Raw genomic sequence first — 20278 nt, forward strand, 5'->3', positions numbered from 1 at the left:
ACTGCACAACATTTAGAGACAAGCAGCTGCCATGAAGTTCAAAATGAGCTCATATTTTTCTAAAATTTGAACATTTTCTAATCTTTTCTATGTGCTATTGTGTAGAGTGTGAGATTTATAAATCACTTTATTTACATTTTAAACAACTTTTTTGGAATTAGGTCTGCGTGTGTGTCTGTGTGTGTGTGTGTGTTGTCAGGTGAGGTCAGCGTAGGGAGTAAAACTTCAGACTGACTGCAGAGGAAGCAGAAACCAGACCTGGCCTCTCCAGCTCGTTTGTGTCTCATAACTCAGCGCTGCAGTATTTTTGTAAGAGTTTGTGTTCAGCATCGATCTGACGCCGCTGATTTCATTTCCTCCGTGAAAATGCACTCGACCTTCCACTTTTCCCTTTTCACACCCTTTCCCTTCTGTTTCTCTTTGTCTTTTCTGGACTCCTGTTTGTCTTTCTTCTGAAGGACCACTTCATTCTCTGGCCTCGAACAATATTTGTCCTCTCTCACGTTCAGGCTGAGGTGTCGACAGTGCAACTCTCTGCTGAAGGTTACCGTTAATGATTGTGACCTTCTAACTGCAACACGACAGAAACCCCCGCACACACAAACACTTCCAGCTGAGACACGGGAAAAACTGAAAGTGATGGAGGGGCAAGTCAAACATTACCTCAGCTGTTGTGTCCACAAAGAACATGAGACTGTTTTTAAAGTCTTAATGCGTCCCACTGATGTTTCCACTCTGTTTATTGGCTCTGACTACAAAGCAAGTTTGACGGAGAGGTAATCGGGTTTCCTTGTCAAAGACTTTTTACAGATTTAAAGAATAATTATGGTTTATGTCAGCCTGCTGTATCATCCTTGAATGTGACTTTGGTGGGAAATGTTGCATCACTGCAGTATTCCTGGAAGGAAAATCCTATTTTCTGTGGGATGGAAAGCAAACATTTAAAATTATTCAATTCAATTCAATTCAATTTTATTTATATAGCGCCAAATCACAACAAATGTCGCCTCAAGGCGCTTCATAGATACAGAGAAAAACCCAACAATCATATGACCCCCTATGAGCAAGCACTTTGGCGACAGTGGGAAGGAAAAACTCCCTTTTAACAGGAAGAAACCTCCGGCAGAACCAGGCTCAGGGAGGGGCGGGGCCATCTGCTGTGATTGGTTGGGGTGAGAGAAGGAAGACAGGATAAAGACATGCTGTGGAAGAGAGACAGAGATTAATAACAGATACGATTCAATACAGAGAGGTCTGTTAACACATAGTGAGCGAGAAAGGTGACTGGAAAGGAAAAACAAAAATTATGTGTCCAGTTTATTTTAGCACAGCCAAAGGACTTATAAGCTCATGCTATTGTGAGACATTTGTTAGTCCATCCATGCACAGACCTCTTGGAGGATTGGTCAAAGCTTACACACAATGATAATAGGTCTTCACTGGAAATGCACTCAAGGTCAACGTCACATTTGTCATTGTCAGTAGATTTAATTCTTACAAAGCTTGTTATCCTCCAGTGTACAGTTACTTTACTCTTTGTGGAATTACAATAAAAATGTTTGTTTATGAGCAAGCATTTGGCGACAGTGGGAAGGAAAAACTCCCTTTTAACAGGAAGAAACCTCCAGCAGAACCAGGATCAGGGAGGGGCGGGGCCATCTGTTCTTACTTTTTGTGACTTTGTAATACATATGTGTGTGTGTGTGTGTGTGTGTATTTATATGTATTTGATTGTTTTTTGTTACCTTATCAAGATTGGGGGGTGGGGGGCATCTTATCTTATCTTATCTTATCTTACCCTGAAATGCTTGAGCTTAGCGCTTTAAGTGTGTTTTCTTTTGAATGGTATTTTTGCAGTGCAGTATTCCTGCTTAACTTCAGGCTCCAAGTTCTTTTTCCAGCAATGAAAGATTCAACTTTAATCGGAGCGGGTTAAAAGCGGACCCTTTCTTCACTTTGTATATTTCTACCCGGACACTATTCAGTGCCGGACAGATTCCGTTGACATTGCTGCTGTTACCAAACCAGAAAGTTTCCGTGCAGGGAGCCTCCGTGACTCTGCAGCCCGCTTCTCGGCTTTAATAGCGGGTCTTCGTGCAGCCATGTATCGGCGGCCGCTGCAGTTCGCCGCCAGAAGCTTCGCTCATGTGTCCGCCTGCAGGGCCGCCTCCGCCGGGGGCAAGGTAAGAAACGCCCCGCTGGCGTTAGCTTGTTAGCTTAGCCGGCTAACAGGTGAAGAAGTTGAGGCTGATGTTCGAGGTGACAGCTGGGTGAACACACGGCGACAGGTGACGGAGTGAGCGCTCATCTGCCTTCGTGTGTGTTTGAGTTTCACACAGACTCACACGGACAGCCTGCGAGCTCCATTAGCAGGATTAATCTCAGGGCTCAGATTAATGGAGGCGAACTCGACCAAAGACTCGCAGTAACGGCTCTAAAGTGCGCTCGCAGTTTAAAGGCTTTCTTTACACCGAGCACAGAAACTCTACATCACACGTTCAATCCGAGGATGATGAATAATAACGTGTTTGTCACCCGAGATAATGAAATTACTCATCAGTCACGTGTTCGAGCTTCGTTTTGGTCCAAATATTTTGATGGGTCACTGAACCATAGACTGTATGTAAATGATGGACGTGTCAGCTGTTTGTGTTATCCTGTTGGCATCATGATGATGATGTTTTTAGGAGGTAGAAGTGAACGACGGTTGAGTGGCGGGCTCTGTCCACAAACCATGTGGGTGCAACAAATAGACCAGTATAGACCGTCCAATGGTTTACTGTCAAAAACTGGACCAGAGACAAATATGACAAATAATGTGGCACAGCCGCCATATTATTAATCCGATAAGTTCAGTTCAGTTCAGGGACTTGTCACCTAGTCAGCTGATCCAAGTGTCAGAAAATAATCAGCTGAGCACCGTGGACTCGGTTACACTTCGGAGAGGTGCTGTTGTGTGTCAGGCCTGCGCACCAAGGTGCCACCGCACTATAATAAAGTGAGGCTAACTCACTACTACTTTTAGTGCCGACTAGCAAGAGCAGCAACATTTAAACTTGAAGCAGTGCACATCCACAGCTGGGATACTACTCAAGTCGCCTAACTTGAGTATGAAATTAGATTAGGGAAAGGATTTTTGTATCCGGCTGTAAACATGTTTTTTTTCCTGCTGTAAAGTTTAACATTTAAACATTTTAATATCAGAGTCTGAGGGTCCAGGGTGGCTAATGCACGCGGGCTCTTTTAATACATGCAGGATGTTTGGGCTTCGTCTCGCTGAAGTAAGCGGTGCTTTTCCTGGAAAAAGACTGAAGCGCTGAAGTCTGTGATACTGTTTAGCATAAATGGTGCCTTCACAGATAAACAGTCTAAAGGTTCTTTAGGTACTAAATGTTTTTTGAGAACTGAACTAAAGCTTTGCCAGCAGTTGTGCTGATGCAGATGTTGAGGTTTAATATTTGTTTTTGTTCCCTCAGTGTCTCTTTGACACAGTATATAGCAGTTTAGGCCATCAGCTTATAGCAGCGGTCTCTTCATTCTCTTTGAGCTTTAGTCCATTTTGAAAGGTTTTAAATTTACATCATGTTTTTACAAATCTGAATGAACTTCCATCTTCATCCGCTTTATCCGAGGCCGGGTCGCGGGGGCAGCAGCCTAAGCAGAGAGGCCCAGACCTCCCTCTCCCCAGCCACCTCCTCCAGCTTATCCGGGGGAGCACCAAGGCGTCTGCCCCGGGGCCTCCTCCCGGTGGGTCATGCCCGGAACACCTCACCCAGGAGGCGCCCAGGAAGCATCCTTGTCAGATGCCCAAACCACCTCAGCTGGCTCCTTTCGATGTGGAGCAGCAGCGGCTCTACTCTGAGCCCCTCCCGGATGGCCGAACTTCTCACCCTATCTCTAAGGGAGAGGCCAGCCACCCTTCAGAGGAAGCTCATTTCTGCCGCTTGTATCCGCGATCTCGTTCTTTCGGTCACTACCCACAGCTCGTGGCCATAGGTGAGGGTAGGGACGTAGATCGACCGGTAAATTGAGAGCTTTGCTTTTACACTCAGCTCCCTCTTCACCACGACGGACCGGTGCAGCGTCCGCATTACTGCAGCTGCAGCCCCAATCCGTCTGTCGATCTCCGGCTCCCTTCTCCCATCACTCGCGAACAAGACCCCGAGATACTTGAACTCCTCCACTTGGGGCAGGAACTCATCCCCGACCCGGAGTGGGCACTCCACCCTTTTCCGGCTGAGAACCATGGCCTCAGATTTGAATGAACTTAATCAGATTATTGTTGCAGGTCGTTGGGTGATGCAGAGACTTAATCAGTTTATAAATGTTGACTCAGGAAAAGCCTGTCCAGCAGTCAGAGGGTTAACGTTTCGTGCAGTTCAAACAAAAAATGCTAAAGGGTCACAAAAACTGGCTAAACCTGAGAACAACACTGAGCTGTGATGTGACGATCGCTGCTGTTAGTGGGAGACGAGCAGGTGTTTGATCCGTCTTTAAAAACAAGTCAACAAATAAAACAGTCGATCGTTTGTGCTCAGCCTGACTTAACTTCTCTCTCCTTGCAGGGGTTGGATCAGGAAGCCTGTTTCAGAGCGCTGGCCGCCTGTCAGCAGGCGGGCGTCTCCTCTCCATTAGTAACGCCGTGCCGGACGCTGCATGTCGCCACACAGGTAACATCTCACGCAAGCACATGAACAAATAACGCTCATTGTTTAACCCACAGATGGACTGCTTATAAACAGCTGTGCAGCAGCTCTTTTTGCAGTTCAGTCGTGTCGTATTCGTGCCTTTAAAGCACTTCCTGCCTGCGCCGTGTGTTCGAGGCTCCAACTGGTTTTGTTGTTTTTAATGAAGCTTGAAAACTGGGAGAAAACTTCAGCACATCTGCGCGTCCTGATGAAGGTTAGCGAGGTCGTGATGGCTGTAATAAAACTGTCAAAGCACGAAGACGGCGCGCAGCTCGGAGTAGGTCAGCGTATTAATTTAGTGAGCGGTAAAGGTCGCGCCGCACAGGTGCGTCGTCCCGTGCTGTTGATTTAACGAGGGTCACGCAGCACACGTTTGATGTCCCACCTGCCGAAGGAGCAGTTTCTGTCTTCGCTGTCGTTTTTTCACCGCTCCACTTTTTCTTTTTGTCCTTCAGCTGCGTAACGTGAAGGAGACTCATCAGCACACGGAGGAGGAGGTCGGCGCCTTCACGAAGCTCATCGAGGCGATGGGCTTCACGGGGCCGCTCAAATACAATAAATGGGTGAGTGCAGAAGAGACGGGTGAGACGTGGGCTGAAAACGAGCAGGTGATGGTGACGTTGCTTCATTTGATGTGTGAAATCAACACGAGCACTTAGTGTCATGTTAAATGTGTTTAACGGGCCTCTCAGGCCACCTGTTACCTGCTGACGTGTCCGTTCTGCACTCAAACAACCTTTCAATCAAAAGCAACACGCTCACGTCCTTTAAACGCACCTTCTGATGAATGTGCGCCACCCTGATTGGTCAACAGGTAACAAAAACTAACCGGTGTGTCGGGTCAGACGTTTCTACCTGTGCTGTCAGTGCAGCGTTTCCTCTCCTGCTCGCTGTGGTTGAATAAAACCAAACTGCACTTGGACACAACAGAGTAATAAAACATTTGTTATGGAAGATGCAGAAGGCCAAAAATACAAATAGCGTCACTGCAGTGGGAGTGATATTCACACTCTTGTAGTCGGTATGTTTTCCAGGAATGCACAGGTCACTAAAGGAATAAACAGTTGGCGCTTCAGTGATGTGGGAGGTTTTGGCTAAAGGCGGAAAGGTTGCGTGTGTGCCGAGGAATGTCAGGCGAGCAAAGAGCTGGGCCGCCCGCCGGACCGGCAGCGTTCGGCTCGCTGGCACACCTCCGAACTCGTGTCCTGCTCCTGCGCGTGTTTACTCCACAGATAAAACCGCCGTCGGAGACGCACAGATCCCAGAATAATCCCACAGAAATGCTCGCTGTTGTTAAAGGAAGCCCATTGGGCGAGTCGCTTTTCCAGCTGAAAGCTGCTGAACCAGGCAAATGAAATAAGTTTGCCTGGTTGATGGCATTTTTTTACCCCCCCCCCTCCTGTTTCCATTGACAAATGTTGGTAATGGAAGTGTAGTGGTGCGTTTACACTAGACAGGAAGTGTAATTACTCCCACACAACAGCCAGCAGGACGAGGAGGAGTAAAGAAAGGCTGGAACGAGTGTCTGCGCTGTGGCCGCTGGGGTGTAAAGGCTGATTGGCTGTTACTCGGGCAGCGTGGCCCCCTGACAGCTTCAACAGGAAGCCAGCGTGTTGTGTCTCGGCGCCATCGCAGGAGGGTCGCCTGCCGAGGCCTTTCCTATGAGTGATGTTTGCAACAACGCAGCAGAGCTCTGAAGTCGGTGTTTTCCTTCAGCTGCCCTCAAACGCCATCACTAAGCCCCTCCTCCATCTCTGACTGTCAGTGACATCACGAGAATCAGCTGATTGAAATACTGCGAGCAACTCCGAGCTGTCAGCTGTAGCTGTGAGCGCGATGTTGTGGTTACAGTGACGACGTCAGACGTGATGTTTTGTTTCCACAGAAAATCAAGATCGCTGCTCTGCGGATGTACACGTGCTGCGTGGAGAGAATCAACTACGACGAGTTCTTCGACAGTGAGTTTACCGCGCTCGGCTCCCTGGGCCGCCGTCATGTTTGTTCCCACTTTGCCTCGGACATGCTTATTATGTTTGCTGATATTTATCCCCAAAGTTGGTAAAAACCTGAAGAACAACTTTTCTCAGTAACGTAAAAACACAAACGCAGAACAAACCGAAGAGCTCAAATATAAATCTGACGTAATGAGAAGCTTGAAACGAACGCTGATATGACTCCCAGCTGTGATTCAACTCTGAGCTGAGGATTTGTCCTCGTTCTGTGGTATCGTCACCTTCCCACTCAGGTGTGGACGGTAAATGTGTTGCTTTGTGTTTTAGACGTTCAAACCTTCAGCTCTGCTGCTGATTCACCTTAAACTCTCATATCTGAGTGTTTTAAAAAGACAAGCACATCTTATGTTAGTGCCAAAGTCTCAGTTATCGTCCCGGCAGCCATATTTATCACACAAATGTTACATTTTCTGTAAATTCTATGAATCTCAATGCATGAAACGATACATTTTTAGACATAAGTTGTAACAGTATTTATCACACGGCGTGCTGCGGTTCTAACGCTTGAGTCTGAGGTTTATTTGGAGCACCTGGCGGCTCTTAGTTGCTTCTCATCAGTAAACTCTCTGCACACTCTGTCACGTGACTCTTGCGTTGGTGGCAGCAGAGGTTTGTCCTGTTTGAGTCTGAGGTGTTGGTGTGAGACTTCTCATAACCAAACCATGTCCGTGCTACAGTGTCAGCCCCTCATTTAGGAATAAAGTGCATGATGTGTTTTGATTGGTCCTTCTGTTTGTCGCCATTTATTTTGAAAAATCTCAAAAAGATCTTCAGCTTTATTGTGAAAGATTTATGTGGGAAATGAACAAGCGGACGGCAGAGGCTGGGTTTACCTTCGTTGTTGCTAACGACAACGTGTAAAAACTAGGGGTGCGACGATACACAAAATTCACGGTTCGGTTCGATACTTTGGTGTCACGGTTCGATATTTTTTCGATACAAAAAAATGTTCATGCTTTTTTAATTTGTCATTTATTAAAATTATTAATATATATTTTAACTCAAAAGTACAGTTTTTAAATTTAATGTTGCTGAAACAACAAAATAAAAAAATAAATCTATCTGATGGAGAAATCCCTCATCTTTGGAAAAGAGAGTTTATTACAGAGAAATGTCTCTTTCCAAAATAAAAGCTCTACTATACGCTTCTTCTGGGCTATATTCTCAGCAGCATATTAAACATATCAGGTCCCCATAAGGAGAATCATGTGCTAACGGCTGTCTAAATGACTCGGGTAAAGTTTGTAGCATGCGTGCTTGTTGTTCTTGTCTGCTTCCACTTGTCTTTGCACGAGGATGATGTCGGAGTAAATGTGCAGTCATATTCGTTGTGTTCCCACTAGTGCTGTCAGCGTTAATCTGAAATGACGTTAACGCCACAACACGGCAAATCTCCGTTAACGAGCTACCGCGGATCGCCCCGTGCGTGGGGCTGGACGGCCAACATGTTAACGAGCTAACTGCGCTAACACACTAGTTCCCACCCATGTAATTGAGCATTGCTGGCACATCCAACATACTGTTTTACTTTAGTCCATGACGCGCTTACCTTCAGGGTCATACGTCACATGAAAACCAAAATAGTTCCAAACGCCAGATCTGAATGAGGGTGGGGGAGGATCAATTTGCCATGTTGCAACGAGAGCTTAACTTCTGTCTGCTAGCTTGCACTGCCTCAGTGAATCTGCGTTCGACTACTCCGCCTAGGCTGCACTGTCGAGCGCAGATCCACTGAGCGCTCAACACAGACAGCATCGTCAGAAGGAAAGTTGATAAAATAAATTTTGTATTGTTCATACATATGCGTACGAACCGAAAGCACTGTATCGAACGGTTCAATATCGATATGAGTATCGTTGCACCCCTAGTAAAAACAGTCACTTGTCTGTCTGCAGTGTGTTTATTTTAAATATAAGAACATTAACCAATGAATGTAGCTGCTACAGTGACCATCAAAACCATGAAAAATGTTCCCGCAAACAGTTTTTGCGACACCTCGAAACAATGATGGTGTGTAAAATGAAACTATAGACGTTTTCATATCGTCATCCGATATATACGGTGACGTCAAACAGCCCTACTGTGTGTTGATGTAGAGTGTGACGCAGGTGCGACGTGCAGAGAATCCTAATGAATCCTAATGTGTGTGTTGCAGAGTGCACCCTCCCTGACACTCTCAACTCCTGGTTCCTGGTTGCACAGCTGCACGTATGGTGAGTCGCACAAACACATCCTCTCAGCTGCCAGTTTATTAGGTACACCTGTGCAGCTGGATTTATCCAATCAGCCAATCAGACGGTTTGTTTGCTGCTCTGAGGAATCTGTGTGCTGATTGGTCCGTGTCGACCGCGCTGTCTGCTGCTCTTCCGTGTATTTATAGCCCAGTCGTGTGTCATGTGATGTGTTTTTACTTTGACAGTTATCTTCCTTCACATGTTGTGTAACATTAAACTTCCTCTGTAGCAAAGAATCCAGTTCACAGAGAGAAAATGCATATAATATATAATTGTATTATTATTATTGGTGTGTTAATGTGGTGTAATTGGAAGCGTCTGATCGAGTTTTTAATGATGTCGGTGTTGCTCCTGCTGTGGCTGTGACGCTCTTCATATGATGAGCACACGGCTTCACTCGTCACAGCTGTGCGCTCGTTTCAGTCTCCTTGTTGTGTTCTTGTGCTCTCAGGATGTGTTTGGTGCGGATGCGTCAGGAGGGCAGAGAGGGGAAGTACATGTGCCGTTACATCGTGCACTCCATGTGGGAGGATGTGGAGCAGAGGAGCAAAATCATGGGGGTACGTTATGTTTCTGATGTTGAAGGGAAAAAATGAAATTCAGAGGCGTGAAAGCAGGTGAGACGGTCTCAGCTGAGAGTATTAAAATCTCTGCAAAGACACCAACACACGTAGAGACAACCAAGCTCTGCGTGTGCAGCAACGTCTGCATAACTTCTGCAACTAAACGAAAGCAACAGAAGCAATGCCAACAAAGCAGCCACGGTAACTACAGCAACAGCTGCAACCAGAGCCTCTGTCATATCGTGAAGTGCACACACACACACACAGGCTGGTGCACACACACACACACACACACAGGCTGGTACACACACACACACACAGGCAGGCTGTAAATGTCATGTGACTGTATTTCCACTTTTCAGCGTCACTGCTGGGAGATCTCACCTGTTGGAACTTTGTCCAGCAGTTTGTTTGATTCCTGAAATCCTGATTTATTCTTGGTTTAAAAGATTTGAGGAAAAACTAAAACGATCACGTAACAAAGGTTTTCTGTTATTCTTCATTCGGGTTGTTTACTGAAGCTGAGTTTGCAAATTCAGATATTTTCCCAGCTGTTTAATTCCCACCAGAGTTTTAGTTTGTAACAGAAGCTTTCACTCGAATTCTCCCTCAGCGACAAAAATCCTGTGTTCAAGCTTTTGCATCAACTCGGCTGATTGGCTGATTGGTTTGTGGTTACGGCCGCAGCAGAGGTTGCGCTCCTGCCCGTTTATCTCAGCCAGCTCTCCTGCTGGAACAGAATCTGGATCTTCGGGTTCCAGCAGGAATGCTTTGGCAGTGGCTCCTGCAGCGTGCACACGGTCAGTGTTTCACAGCTGTGTGACGTGAAGGTCGAGCAGCACGTACGAACTGCCTTCGCCACGAACAGGACTCGTGTTGCTGTGCAGTCTAACCCTGATCTGAGTCGGCTCCACTGAGCTGCTGCATTTGCTTCATAATGTCAGTAACCAACTGTTCATGGACATGTGGTGATTACAGGCTGTTTTCAACTTAAGCATGAAAGTGAAAAGATGAGAAAACAAACAGAATAGACACACAACAGTCGTCTCCTGCTCGAAATGTGAACTTTGAATAATTGGGATTATTTACTCAAACTAAATTAAAATATTTTTGACTTTTTTCTGTTAAAAGCTGCAAAGAAATGCAGGAAACCCTGTTTTCTGAAAGAAAAGTCACATGATCGGAGCACGCACAGATCCACCGTACGCTCTGAAGTAAATTAAAAGGTTTCTGTAATTTTGGGATTTGCACACTTGAAGTTTTCCGCCCACAAACTAAACCACAAAGATTCAAAGTCAGCATTTCTTTTGTTTCCTTTGCTTTCCGGACCACCGATACAACCCCAGCTCACTGGGAATGCTCAGTCCAGCTTATCCCAGCTGCATTTATCTGCAGATCCTGTAAGCTGCAGCGTCCAGTAACTGTTGTCCTCACAGGGAGGACGAGGCTCGACTGTAGCACTGGTTAGCTGACTTTGTCAAATAACCCCCTATAGATAAATCTATTAAATATGGACTGAATGGAGCAAACACACTGACAAGCTGCTGCTGCTGCTGCTGCTGCTGCTGCTGCATGGTGAAATAAACACCGAACAGCTTCGAGTGAGTCGGGATCCGACCGATGTGTGATCCAAATACTGCATCGGTGCATCTGGACCATTCATAGATCATGTTCTCAGTTAACCCTTTAAGACCTACCATAGAACCAAGTCCGCCAGAGCTTATATTATATGTTTACATGCTGTGGAGCCATTTTTGGGAGCATTTCAAGTTGCTATACATCAATACAACCATTATAGCCCAGATTTTAATAATATGTCTGCATTAAGTGCATAGTAACCACATAAATTGCAAAAAAGTGCAATAAACTACAAAAAAATTGAAAATCGTTTTTGTTTTTTTAACATATATTTCTAGTTAGAGAAATTTAAGAGGCTTATCCCTCAAAACTGTCAATACAAAAAAGTTGCACAAAATAGTTTCCCACCACAGGAAATTTATTTTGAGTGTCTTCATAGTTTTATTTTTGAAATACACTAATTTTTATATACTGCAGGAAAAACGAAAATAAATATTATAATGCAAATTTGCAAAAAAGCAGCATGTGCATCAAAATAAACTATTTCCAGCAGTGCAATATGAGTCCTAAGCATCCCAGAAACCACACAGAAAGTCAGAAAGTCAAACATAACTTTTAAAAACACCAGTATAGGCTCATGAGGCCCTGATGGTAAAAAACTACATTTCCGCGAAAATGACGCCATTACCTGCCCGTGGTTTCGGGCAGGTAATGGCGGACATGCGATAGTTCGCGCTGACGTCTATTCCAACGTAGGAAGTGTTACAAACAGCTGATCGGATCGGCAAAGCGTGTTTCTGGAATATTATGTTTTTGTTGCTGCAAGTGCTTTTTATGCAGTTTTTGCAAAGTTATATGTGGAAGGAAACTGTGACCGAGGACAAGCTGATGGCAGAAGATGTAAGTACAACTCCTCCGGTTTCATATGCAACAAAAATTATTGCGCTAGCTCACGTGGTTGCAGAGCTACCGGGATTTAAAAATAGTTACGCAAAACAGAGCGTGCTGCTCTGACCGGCTTTAAAGGGTTAAAGGAGCAGCGTAAAGCTAAAGCTAAACGAGTGCAGGTCGGTTCGCCCTTCCTTCTGTCACGCCCCTCCAGCTTTCACTGCACCCTCGAGCACTCCACCCATCCAGGTAATAAAGGTACTCTGAGCTGTCTTTGGGCACATAGTCTCAACTTATTTCAACCTGCAGACGCAGGTAAGCAACCTTCTGTTCAGGTGCCAAGTTCGGGGTATAAAAGTAGACCCACCCCTGCTCACCACCTTTCACTGAGGCCAGCCCCGGGTTCAAGATGCTACACTGTTGAGGCGAGACCGAGTCTGAACCCTAGCTGTTCCCCACCAGAGGGGTGCTGTTCCAAGAGCCACTTTTGGCAACCAGGGATTGGCCCGCAGGGGTGTCCGCCCCTTACCGTGGCCCAATCCACACAGCACCAGACCCCTACACCTCCTGCCACGGGTCAGGGAGCCGCAGGAGCGAACTGTCCAAAAGTCGTAGGTATTAAGTTACTGTTTTAGAAAGCAAAAGCTGGAAATGTTCATCATTTAGAAACTGGCGCTGGGCAAAGTTTGAAAACTGGCTTTCTGATTGTTTTTCTTTATTAAACGTAATTAACTTAATCGCTTTAGCTCCAGAATGAAACATGAAAACTTCAGCAGGGCAGACGTTTGGAACTGAAGAGCCGAGAACGAGCGCACGCTGATGACTGATTATTTTACTGCATTAATACAGACTTGACAGCAGCAGTATTTTCCACAGCAGCTCGGGTTCCTCAGAAGTGCTTCTGTGACATTAAATCGCCACAAATCTACACAAACACGTCTCCGAGCGAAATGTCATTCTGTTAAATAAATATTCATTATTTCAGCCACATTTCCCCTTCGAGCTGATGCAACAGTGCGTTCAGTTTTATCCGTGCCATTGCACGCTACAAAGGATGCAGGTTTTGTTGATTTTAAAGTTTTACATCAGCGTAATTGTGCCAACAAATCCCCGGAGAGCGAGCCTGGCCGCGGCCGCCGTGTCCACAGAGTCGTTCCTCTATTTTCTGTCAGTGGAGCAGCTCCAGGAAGTGTCGCTCATTGACATAAATCTGGGCTCTGAGCACACGAAGCTTTCAGAAACACTTTGTCCTCCTATAATGCAGATTATTCTGGATTCGAGTCTCAAAGCTAACAGAGGGGAAAAACCCACTTTAATTACGGGTGTTTGCGTTTAAGAATTAAAGAGTTGTGACAAAGAATGTAAATGTAGGGCGGCAGGATGTTAAACAGGGTCAAAGCAGTCTGCTCTCACTCCTCAGAGCATCCTCGCTTCTTTCCTCACGTCGTAGTCCCAAACTGAGACACGCCTGCCTCTGAGCCTCGTTTATGAACTACACGTTTGTACCCTCCGCTTACGGTTAAGCCTGATATTTTTAAGTGCTTTAAAATTCTCCAAAATCAAACAGTTTGGTGCTGCTGAGGATTAAAACGATCCACAGTCTCAGCATCCTTCACAAAACGTCATCGTACCAAAACACACAAACGCTACGTCAGACCTGAAAAAGAGGATTTACGAGTTTTTGGCTGAATTAGATGATCGACGCTGTTCTGACTGAAGGGTTTCAGCTAAATCAGACAGCTCAGCTGGAGCTTTGGACAGAAATGAAAACGGAAAAGTGAACCGCAGCGATGTGAAGAGGAAGACTGAGGGTTCAACTGTTCTCAGTCAAAGTTCATGCTGAGGATTCTCAGTAGGAGACGCTGTGGGAGGAATGCGACGTCAAAAGCCGACCAAACTTCGTCCAATAGAACATCCGAGACGATCCATGCACAGCTCCAGGTTTCCGCGCCTGATCCCAAGCTTCATGTCCGCACTGAAGCCTCAGCTGGTCCCGATTCTTCACCGAGGCAGTGAAATATTTGGAGTCCAAGACCCCGTCAGCTCGTGGGCTGCAGTTACAGCGAGTTTTAGCTGATGGCTAACGCCCTGACGAAAAAGGTTGTGAATGCGATAACTTGAGAAATTGAAATTGAAACCATCGGTGTATCTACTAAAAACATCAGATGAGTTTGGATCTCAGGGACCTCGACCTCAAGGTCATGGGTCAACTTTTCTGAAAGTCTTGTGAATGCAATAAATGGTAAATGGCCTGTATTTGTATAGTGCTTTACTTAGTCCCTAAGGACCCCAAAGCGCTTTACACTGCATCCAGTCATCCACACACTGATGATGGCAGCTACAATGTAGCTACAATGTAGCTTGTAGCTACAATGTAGCTTGTGGCTACAATGTAGCTACATTGTAGCAATGTAGCTACATTGTAGCTACATTGTAGCCACAAGCTACATTGTAGCCACAAGCTACATTGTAGCCACAAGCTACATTGTAGCCACAAGCTACATTGTAGCCACAAGCTACATTGTAGCCACAAGCTACATTGTAGCCACAAGCTACATTGTAGCCACAGCCACCCTGGGGCGCACTGACAGAGGTGAGGCTGCCGGACACTGGCGCCACCGGGCCCTCTGACCACCACCAGTAGGCAACGGGTGAAGTGTCTTGCCCAAGGACACAACGACCGAGACTGTCCAAGCCGGGGCTCGAACCGGCAACCTTTCAATTACAAGGTGAACTCCCAACTCTTGAGCCACGATCGCCCTAACTTGAGTACAAGGTGGTGGAGGATTTTGAGATTGAGATCTTTATTGTATCTACCAGGAGGCTGAGGGGTGCTGTTGGCTGCTGCCAGTATTTTTAAACACTGAGCTGAAAGACGTGCAGCACAGGAACAGAGCTGATAAAACGCTGGAGAGGCGAGAGCATCACAGTGTTTTGGGTTCGTGCCTTCAAATAAAAACAGAACTGCAGACGGGCCTGAGCTTCATCCAGTGCAGGAAAACATCACAACTTGCTTTTCTGCCTGATGCAGCTTTCCTTATTGGAGCAGAAAGGTTTTCTCTAAGCGTGTGGTGTAAACACTCATAAAATCAGAGGGTTGCCGTTCAGGTGGGAGCAGGAGGGACTGGTCTTTGGAGATTTAGTTGACTGGTAGTGAAGGTGTGAATCCACACCTCATCACAGCCTCTTGGCTGTAAAGCGAGCTCAGCGGCAGCCAAGCAGCAGCTTTCAGCGCTCTTCATATTAAGGAGCTCTTTAGTTTTGCTCCTTGTGCTTCGTGTGACAGAAAGAGGTCAGAGATGAGAAATTACAGTCTGGCTTGTGAGGTCACTCCTGCAGCGTGGGCTCGCATGCATTGGTTGCGTACGCGGCAGGTGTTTTCACAGCTGCATACGTGACCTTTTGTCAGCACGTGTACGTAAACCTGCGTGTTCTGTATGTCAAGCGTGTCAGCACGGAGTTACAACAAAGTCCGGTTTCTTTTAAAGTTCAATAGTAAAGATGTTCAGACGTCGATTCTGACCTCACGTTTCTCTTGTTCAGAGCTCACTTGTTTTGTGACCTCTGACCTTACGCTGAAGTCATTAACTTAAGTCATGGAAGTTTGCAGCTTCTTTACGTCCCAGCTGTACACACACAGCAGCTGTTTTCAGCTAGTTTCTCTCCTGTAGTCAGACTGAAAGGTGAAACGAGACGTTTGCTGGCAGAAAAACGATCCGCTGATGTTTTGATAATCAAAGATTTGTTTCAGTGCTCGCCAGCAGATCTGTGGAAGCGCTCGGGGACATTTCCTCTGTGTTTTGTGGGGCGATCGTGGCTCAAGAGTTGGGAGTTCTTCTTGTAATTGGAAGGTTGCCGGTTCGAGCCCCGGCTTGGACAGCCTCGGTCGTTGTGTCCTTAGGCAAGACACTTCACCCGTTGCCTGGTGGTGGTCAGAGGGCCCGGTGGCGCCAGTGTCCGGCAGCCTCACCTCTGTCAGTGCGCCCCAGGGTGGCTGTGGCTACAATGTAGCTTGTGGCTTCAATGTAGCTACATTGTAGCAACAATGTAGCAACAATGTAGCTGCTACATTGTTGCTACATTGTAGCTGCTACATTGTTGCTACATTGTAGCTGCTACATTGTTGCTACATTGTAGCTGCTACATTGTTGCTACATTGTAGCTGCCATCACCAGTGTGTGAATGGGTGGATGACTGGTTGTGTAAAGCGCTTTGGGGTCCTTAGGGACGAGCAAAGCGCTATACAAATACAGACCATTTACCATTTTTATTTAGCAAGTTAAAGTTTTTAGTGAACCGTCCGTTCATGATGTCACATTTCAATCATTATCACGACCTGAGCCTTTTACAAACAGCAGATAACAGCAGTAACGTCAATACAGCAGTCAGAGATACTGAGGAAGCCTCACTGTGCACAGCTGACTGTGACGTTACCCTCAGTGATATTCAAACAGTCCAAAAGCTTCGTTTGCACATTTATGCAACAGCAAAATACATTTTTCCATCTAAAGCATTAGTTAGCAGAAGAATTTGACTTATTTTCAGTCTTATTAAGTCTTATTATTTGTTGGATGCTTGCTGAATAATCCATCTGATGAGATTCCCGAACGTTCTTTTAGTCCGGACGTTGAGTTTGAGCGGGAGCTCCTGCTGCTGACTGACTGCAGGTTTCCCAACCTCACAGCCAGTACAGCTGCATGACGTTAGCACCATTCACTAACGCTGCGGCTGCAGCACTGTTTGATGGCCAAAGCTGTACGTGTATCAGATCAGGAGTGTTTATCGGACTGTAGAGTCAATATGAATAAACTGAATATCTTTAAAGGAACAGACGAGGAAAGCAAGAAGCGAGTTAGATAAACATCCATGCAGCCGTGAACATTTTCCTTGGAAAATCATCTTTTTTTTTTTCTTGATTTCCTAAAACGCAAATTTCCCAATCAAGCTCTACATGAGCAGCTTATATTTATACAGCGAGCTGCAGTGATTGGAGCTGCTCTAAGGTTTCATAGTGGCTGAGGCAGAGCGCAGGAAAAACATCGGTCATTTTCTCCACGTTCGTAATCACTGCTGCGCCTCCTCAGCGCCCGCACTCTCTACACTCCAGCCTGCAGCATTAGGAAACGTTCACCTTTGGATTCAGTGGCGACAAACCCGGCTGTGCGGCAGCAGGAAGGTTTTCTGACATTTATTTTTGCTGTGTGCACGACAGTGTCAGTGCAAAACTTCGCACAGTATGATCTGTGTGATTCACCTGCGGCCCGAGAGCTTCAGTCATCCAGCAGAACAAATGAACAGCACAGGGAGCGTTTTTTGATTTTACTGGTCAATGTGTGGATTTTTAAAATTTATTTATTTGTATTAAAAATGGTGAAAAGTATCATGTGTATATGAATAGAAAATGTAGAAAAAGAATTGGGAATCAGAATGTTTTGCAGTTTTTACTTTGTTATCAAAACTTCTTTGATCAATCAAATGATGAACCTGTACTTTATTTAACTTTTTTTTTCTTTCAATATTGACTTCTCCAAAATTATTGGAAGTGTTTGTACAAACCTGGGACTGGACATTCAGCATCCCCGTAAAATTAACCTGACAGCAGCCATATTATTGTTCAGATAATGTCATTAAAAATGCACCAAAAGGCTCTGACAGCACAAACAGTCCACAGAGCAGACAGCTAGCAGCTACAGCCGCCTGTGTCGCCATCTACCTGTCAGTCAAAAAGAGGCCACGCCCCCTAATATTCAAACTTTAAGCCTTATTGCAATTGAACCCCCTCTGCAGGTATGAAGGAAGAATTATCCACAGAGGCCAAACAGTTTGTGTGTCAGACTCTAAACATGTTTATTTCTGCTGTAAAGTTTTAACATGCGAGTCTATGGCGACTGACTCCCTGCTGGAGCCTCTGCTGGACGTTAGAGGAACTGCAGGTTTTTGCACTTCAGCCTTGGCTTCATTTTTCCAGCCCAGACGTTTCTGCCTGCAAATGTACAAATCTTGAATATTCTCGATCTCTGCTGTGCTTCACTCTGATTGGCCTTCCTCTGTTTAATGATGCAGATCGATGCCATCCACAGAAAGGAAGCGATGAAAGCGATGACCGAAACCTTCTATGCAGCGATATTTGGATACGATGAGGTAAGACAAAGAATTTTAAATTTGCTGTTTTACGGCCGAGATTCAAACTCGGCTCAAAGGCGACTGGAAATCTGTTTCCTTTAAGAGTTCATCTTAGATGCACTGCAGACTCACTCAATTTTAACTCCGGTCCAAAGTCTGGATCCTGATTGGATCACACAGCTGGGACATGTCAGCAAACATCAACTGCAGATATCAGGTTAGAAGAAGCTTCATGCATGTGAACACGTGTGTTGGTGCCTGCAGGGAATCCTGTCCGATGACTGTGTGCTGGCAGCGGCTCTGTGGAGAAACCTGTTCAACCGTCAGTGTGAAGACCCCAGACAGCTGGAGCTCATGGTGGAGTACGTCCGCAAACAGGTGAGCTTTTGTCTTCCTAACACTTTGTTGCATTTGAATTGTGATGTCCTGATAAGACCTCGGCACATGCTTCGAGCCAACGTTCTCCAGGCTTGACTCCATCTGTTTTCGTAACCACAGGAATCCAGACTCTTCTGCTGATGAGCAAATTGGGTTTAACCCTCACTGGTTTATGTGCACGTCTCCATGCAGAGAGCTCTCCCACAGTGCTCGCCCGACAGAATTAGTTGGTTTTCCATGTCTGCACTGAAAGCTCGGGGCTTATTAGGAGAGTTCTTCAGCAGCGCTAAAGAAGCAAAGCTGATTATTTACTGTCCATCTACGTCATTACCCTGAGCGAAGGGCGTGAGCTCTGGGTAATGACCCAAAACACGAGTTCGCGGTAATAAGCGGTTAAAGTTTTCTCAGAAAGGTGGCGAGGCTCAGCGTTACACAGCGGGTGAGGAGTCTCATCAATCAGGAAGGACTCAGGATGTCTCTTCCTGGGTGAAGATGTCCTACCTGGAGGCTCCCAGGGTAGAATGGAGACTCTCTCAGCTGGTCTGGGAGCAGCTCGGTGTTCCCCGGATGAACTGGAGGAGGGAAGGGTGAGGGAGGTCTGGGCCTCTCTGCTTAGGCTGCAGCCCTGAGACTCAACTCCAGAGAAGCAGCAGAGGATTGATGGACGTGCGAGTAGTTCAAAATGTTGATGGAACCTGGAAGTTGTACCTGATGTGTTTCCTTAGAAATCCGTGAGTTTTATTCAGAGTTTATGACGCAGTAACGTTTGCAGTAAATGTGGACGTGCTGCTGTGTGCAGATGCAGTACATCGACGCGCTGGACGGGGACGACCTGCTGCTCACAGGAGAGGTGAAGTGGCGCCCCCTGGTGGAGGAGAACGCACAGAGCATCCTGAAGGTGGTCAAACCCACGTACAACGATGCCGGACTGTGACAGACACTTGTTGCACTTCAGTTTCCTTTCATCCTTTCCTCGGTTATGTTTTCTCCTGCCCTTCTTTTCCTCATGACTCCTCCTCTTCTCTCTGTTATGAGATTTTAATTTGACTTCAGGTCTGTTGTTGTAGCTTTTTCTTTTTTCCTCTTGTGTTCAGAGCACTTATTCTCCCAATGATGTGTCCACCTGAGGTCTGATTCTGGAGGGTCAGTGTATATATGTAGATTAGACGGTCAGGGATGAGGATTGTGGGCCGCCGTCATCCTCCATCTTTGTCCTGTTGGGTTTGAGAGCGTTCGCTGCTTCCTGTCTGTGAAAACACACACATATTTATATTGTCTCAGTTTTATAAGTACCGCCACGCTGTATTTATAAAGTATTTTGTACCTTCGAGCTTGCTCTTCTCCTGCAGAGGTGTCGTCTGAGACGTCTGTTACTGCTCCTTCACTGTGTTTAAATAAAGTTTTGCTCTGTGAGGTTAAAATGATCCTTGTAGGTTGTCAGCGAGGCGTCCACGATGCTCTCACACCGCAACTGGAAGCTGAACCCTCAAAGACACGATGTCATTCTTGTTTTTAAAAAGTGAATAAATAAAGTTTTCTCTGAACGCCGTCTGCTCCCGACTCGTTTTCTGTTCTCAGTTTTCTCAGATTAAATGCAAACTTGTGGTTTATTTATCTACAGCTAACACCAGGAACGTGGCAACAAATGGCTGCAGCAGAGGAAGAAGAATTTTAATTAAAGGAAAAAAGATCTTTGACCTTATAAATATAAAACTTCATTTTATTTTATTTGTATGGCATCATTTATATGGATTACAATAACAGCTGCCTCAAGGTGCTGATAAGGTGACCCCCCCTATGACCAAGATTTTTGG

General features: G+C 45.8%; 1 protein-coding gene across 1 annotated transcript; it reads left to right on the plus strand.

Moving 5' to 3' along the window:
* The first annotated feature begins 1965 nt into the window (after window positions 1-1965).
* On the plus strand, window positions 1966-20012 carry uqcc1 (ubiquinol-cytochrome c reductase complex assembly factor 1). The gene is made up of 9 exons (XM_085160100.1): window positions 1966-2183; window positions 4566-4670; window positions 5144-5251; window positions 6574-6646; window positions 8856-8913; window positions 9386-9494; window positions 18027-18104; window positions 18351-18464; window positions 19264-20012. The coding sequence occupies exons 1-9, from the start codon at window positions 2103-2105 to the stop codon at window positions 19396-19398; spliced, it is 861 nt and encodes a 286-aa protein (XP_085016226.1). The 5' UTR covers window positions 1966-2102; the 3' UTR covers window positions 19399-20012.
* The last annotated feature ends 266 nt before the right edge of the window (window positions 20013-20278 follow it).

The sequence above is a fragment of the Neolamprologus multifasciatus genome, chromosome 5 (genome assembly GCF_963576455.1).
Source record: "Neolamprologus multifasciatus chromosome 5, fNeoMul1.2, whole genome shotgun sequence".
Taxonomy (NCBI): Eukaryota; Metazoa; Chordata; class Actinopteri; order Cichliformes; family Cichlidae; genus Neolamprologus; species Neolamprologus multifasciatus.

What these genes read in the sequence shown, in the direction of transcription:
- uqcc1 (XM_085160100.1), top strand. Translation starts at nt 2,103, where the DNA reads ATGTATCGGCGGCCGCTGCAGTTCGCCGCCAGAAGCTTCGCTCATGTG. An exon ending in CCGCCTCCGCCGGGGGCAAG is followed by an intron (nt 2,184 to 4,565) that starts GTAAGAAACGCC and finishes CTCTCCTTGCAG; the next exon opens with GGGTTGGATCAGGAAGCCTG. An exon ending in AGAGGAGCAAAATCATGGGG is followed by an intron (nt 9,495 to 18,026) that starts GTACGTTATGTT and finishes TTAATGATGCAG; the next exon opens with ATCGATGCCATCCACAGAAA.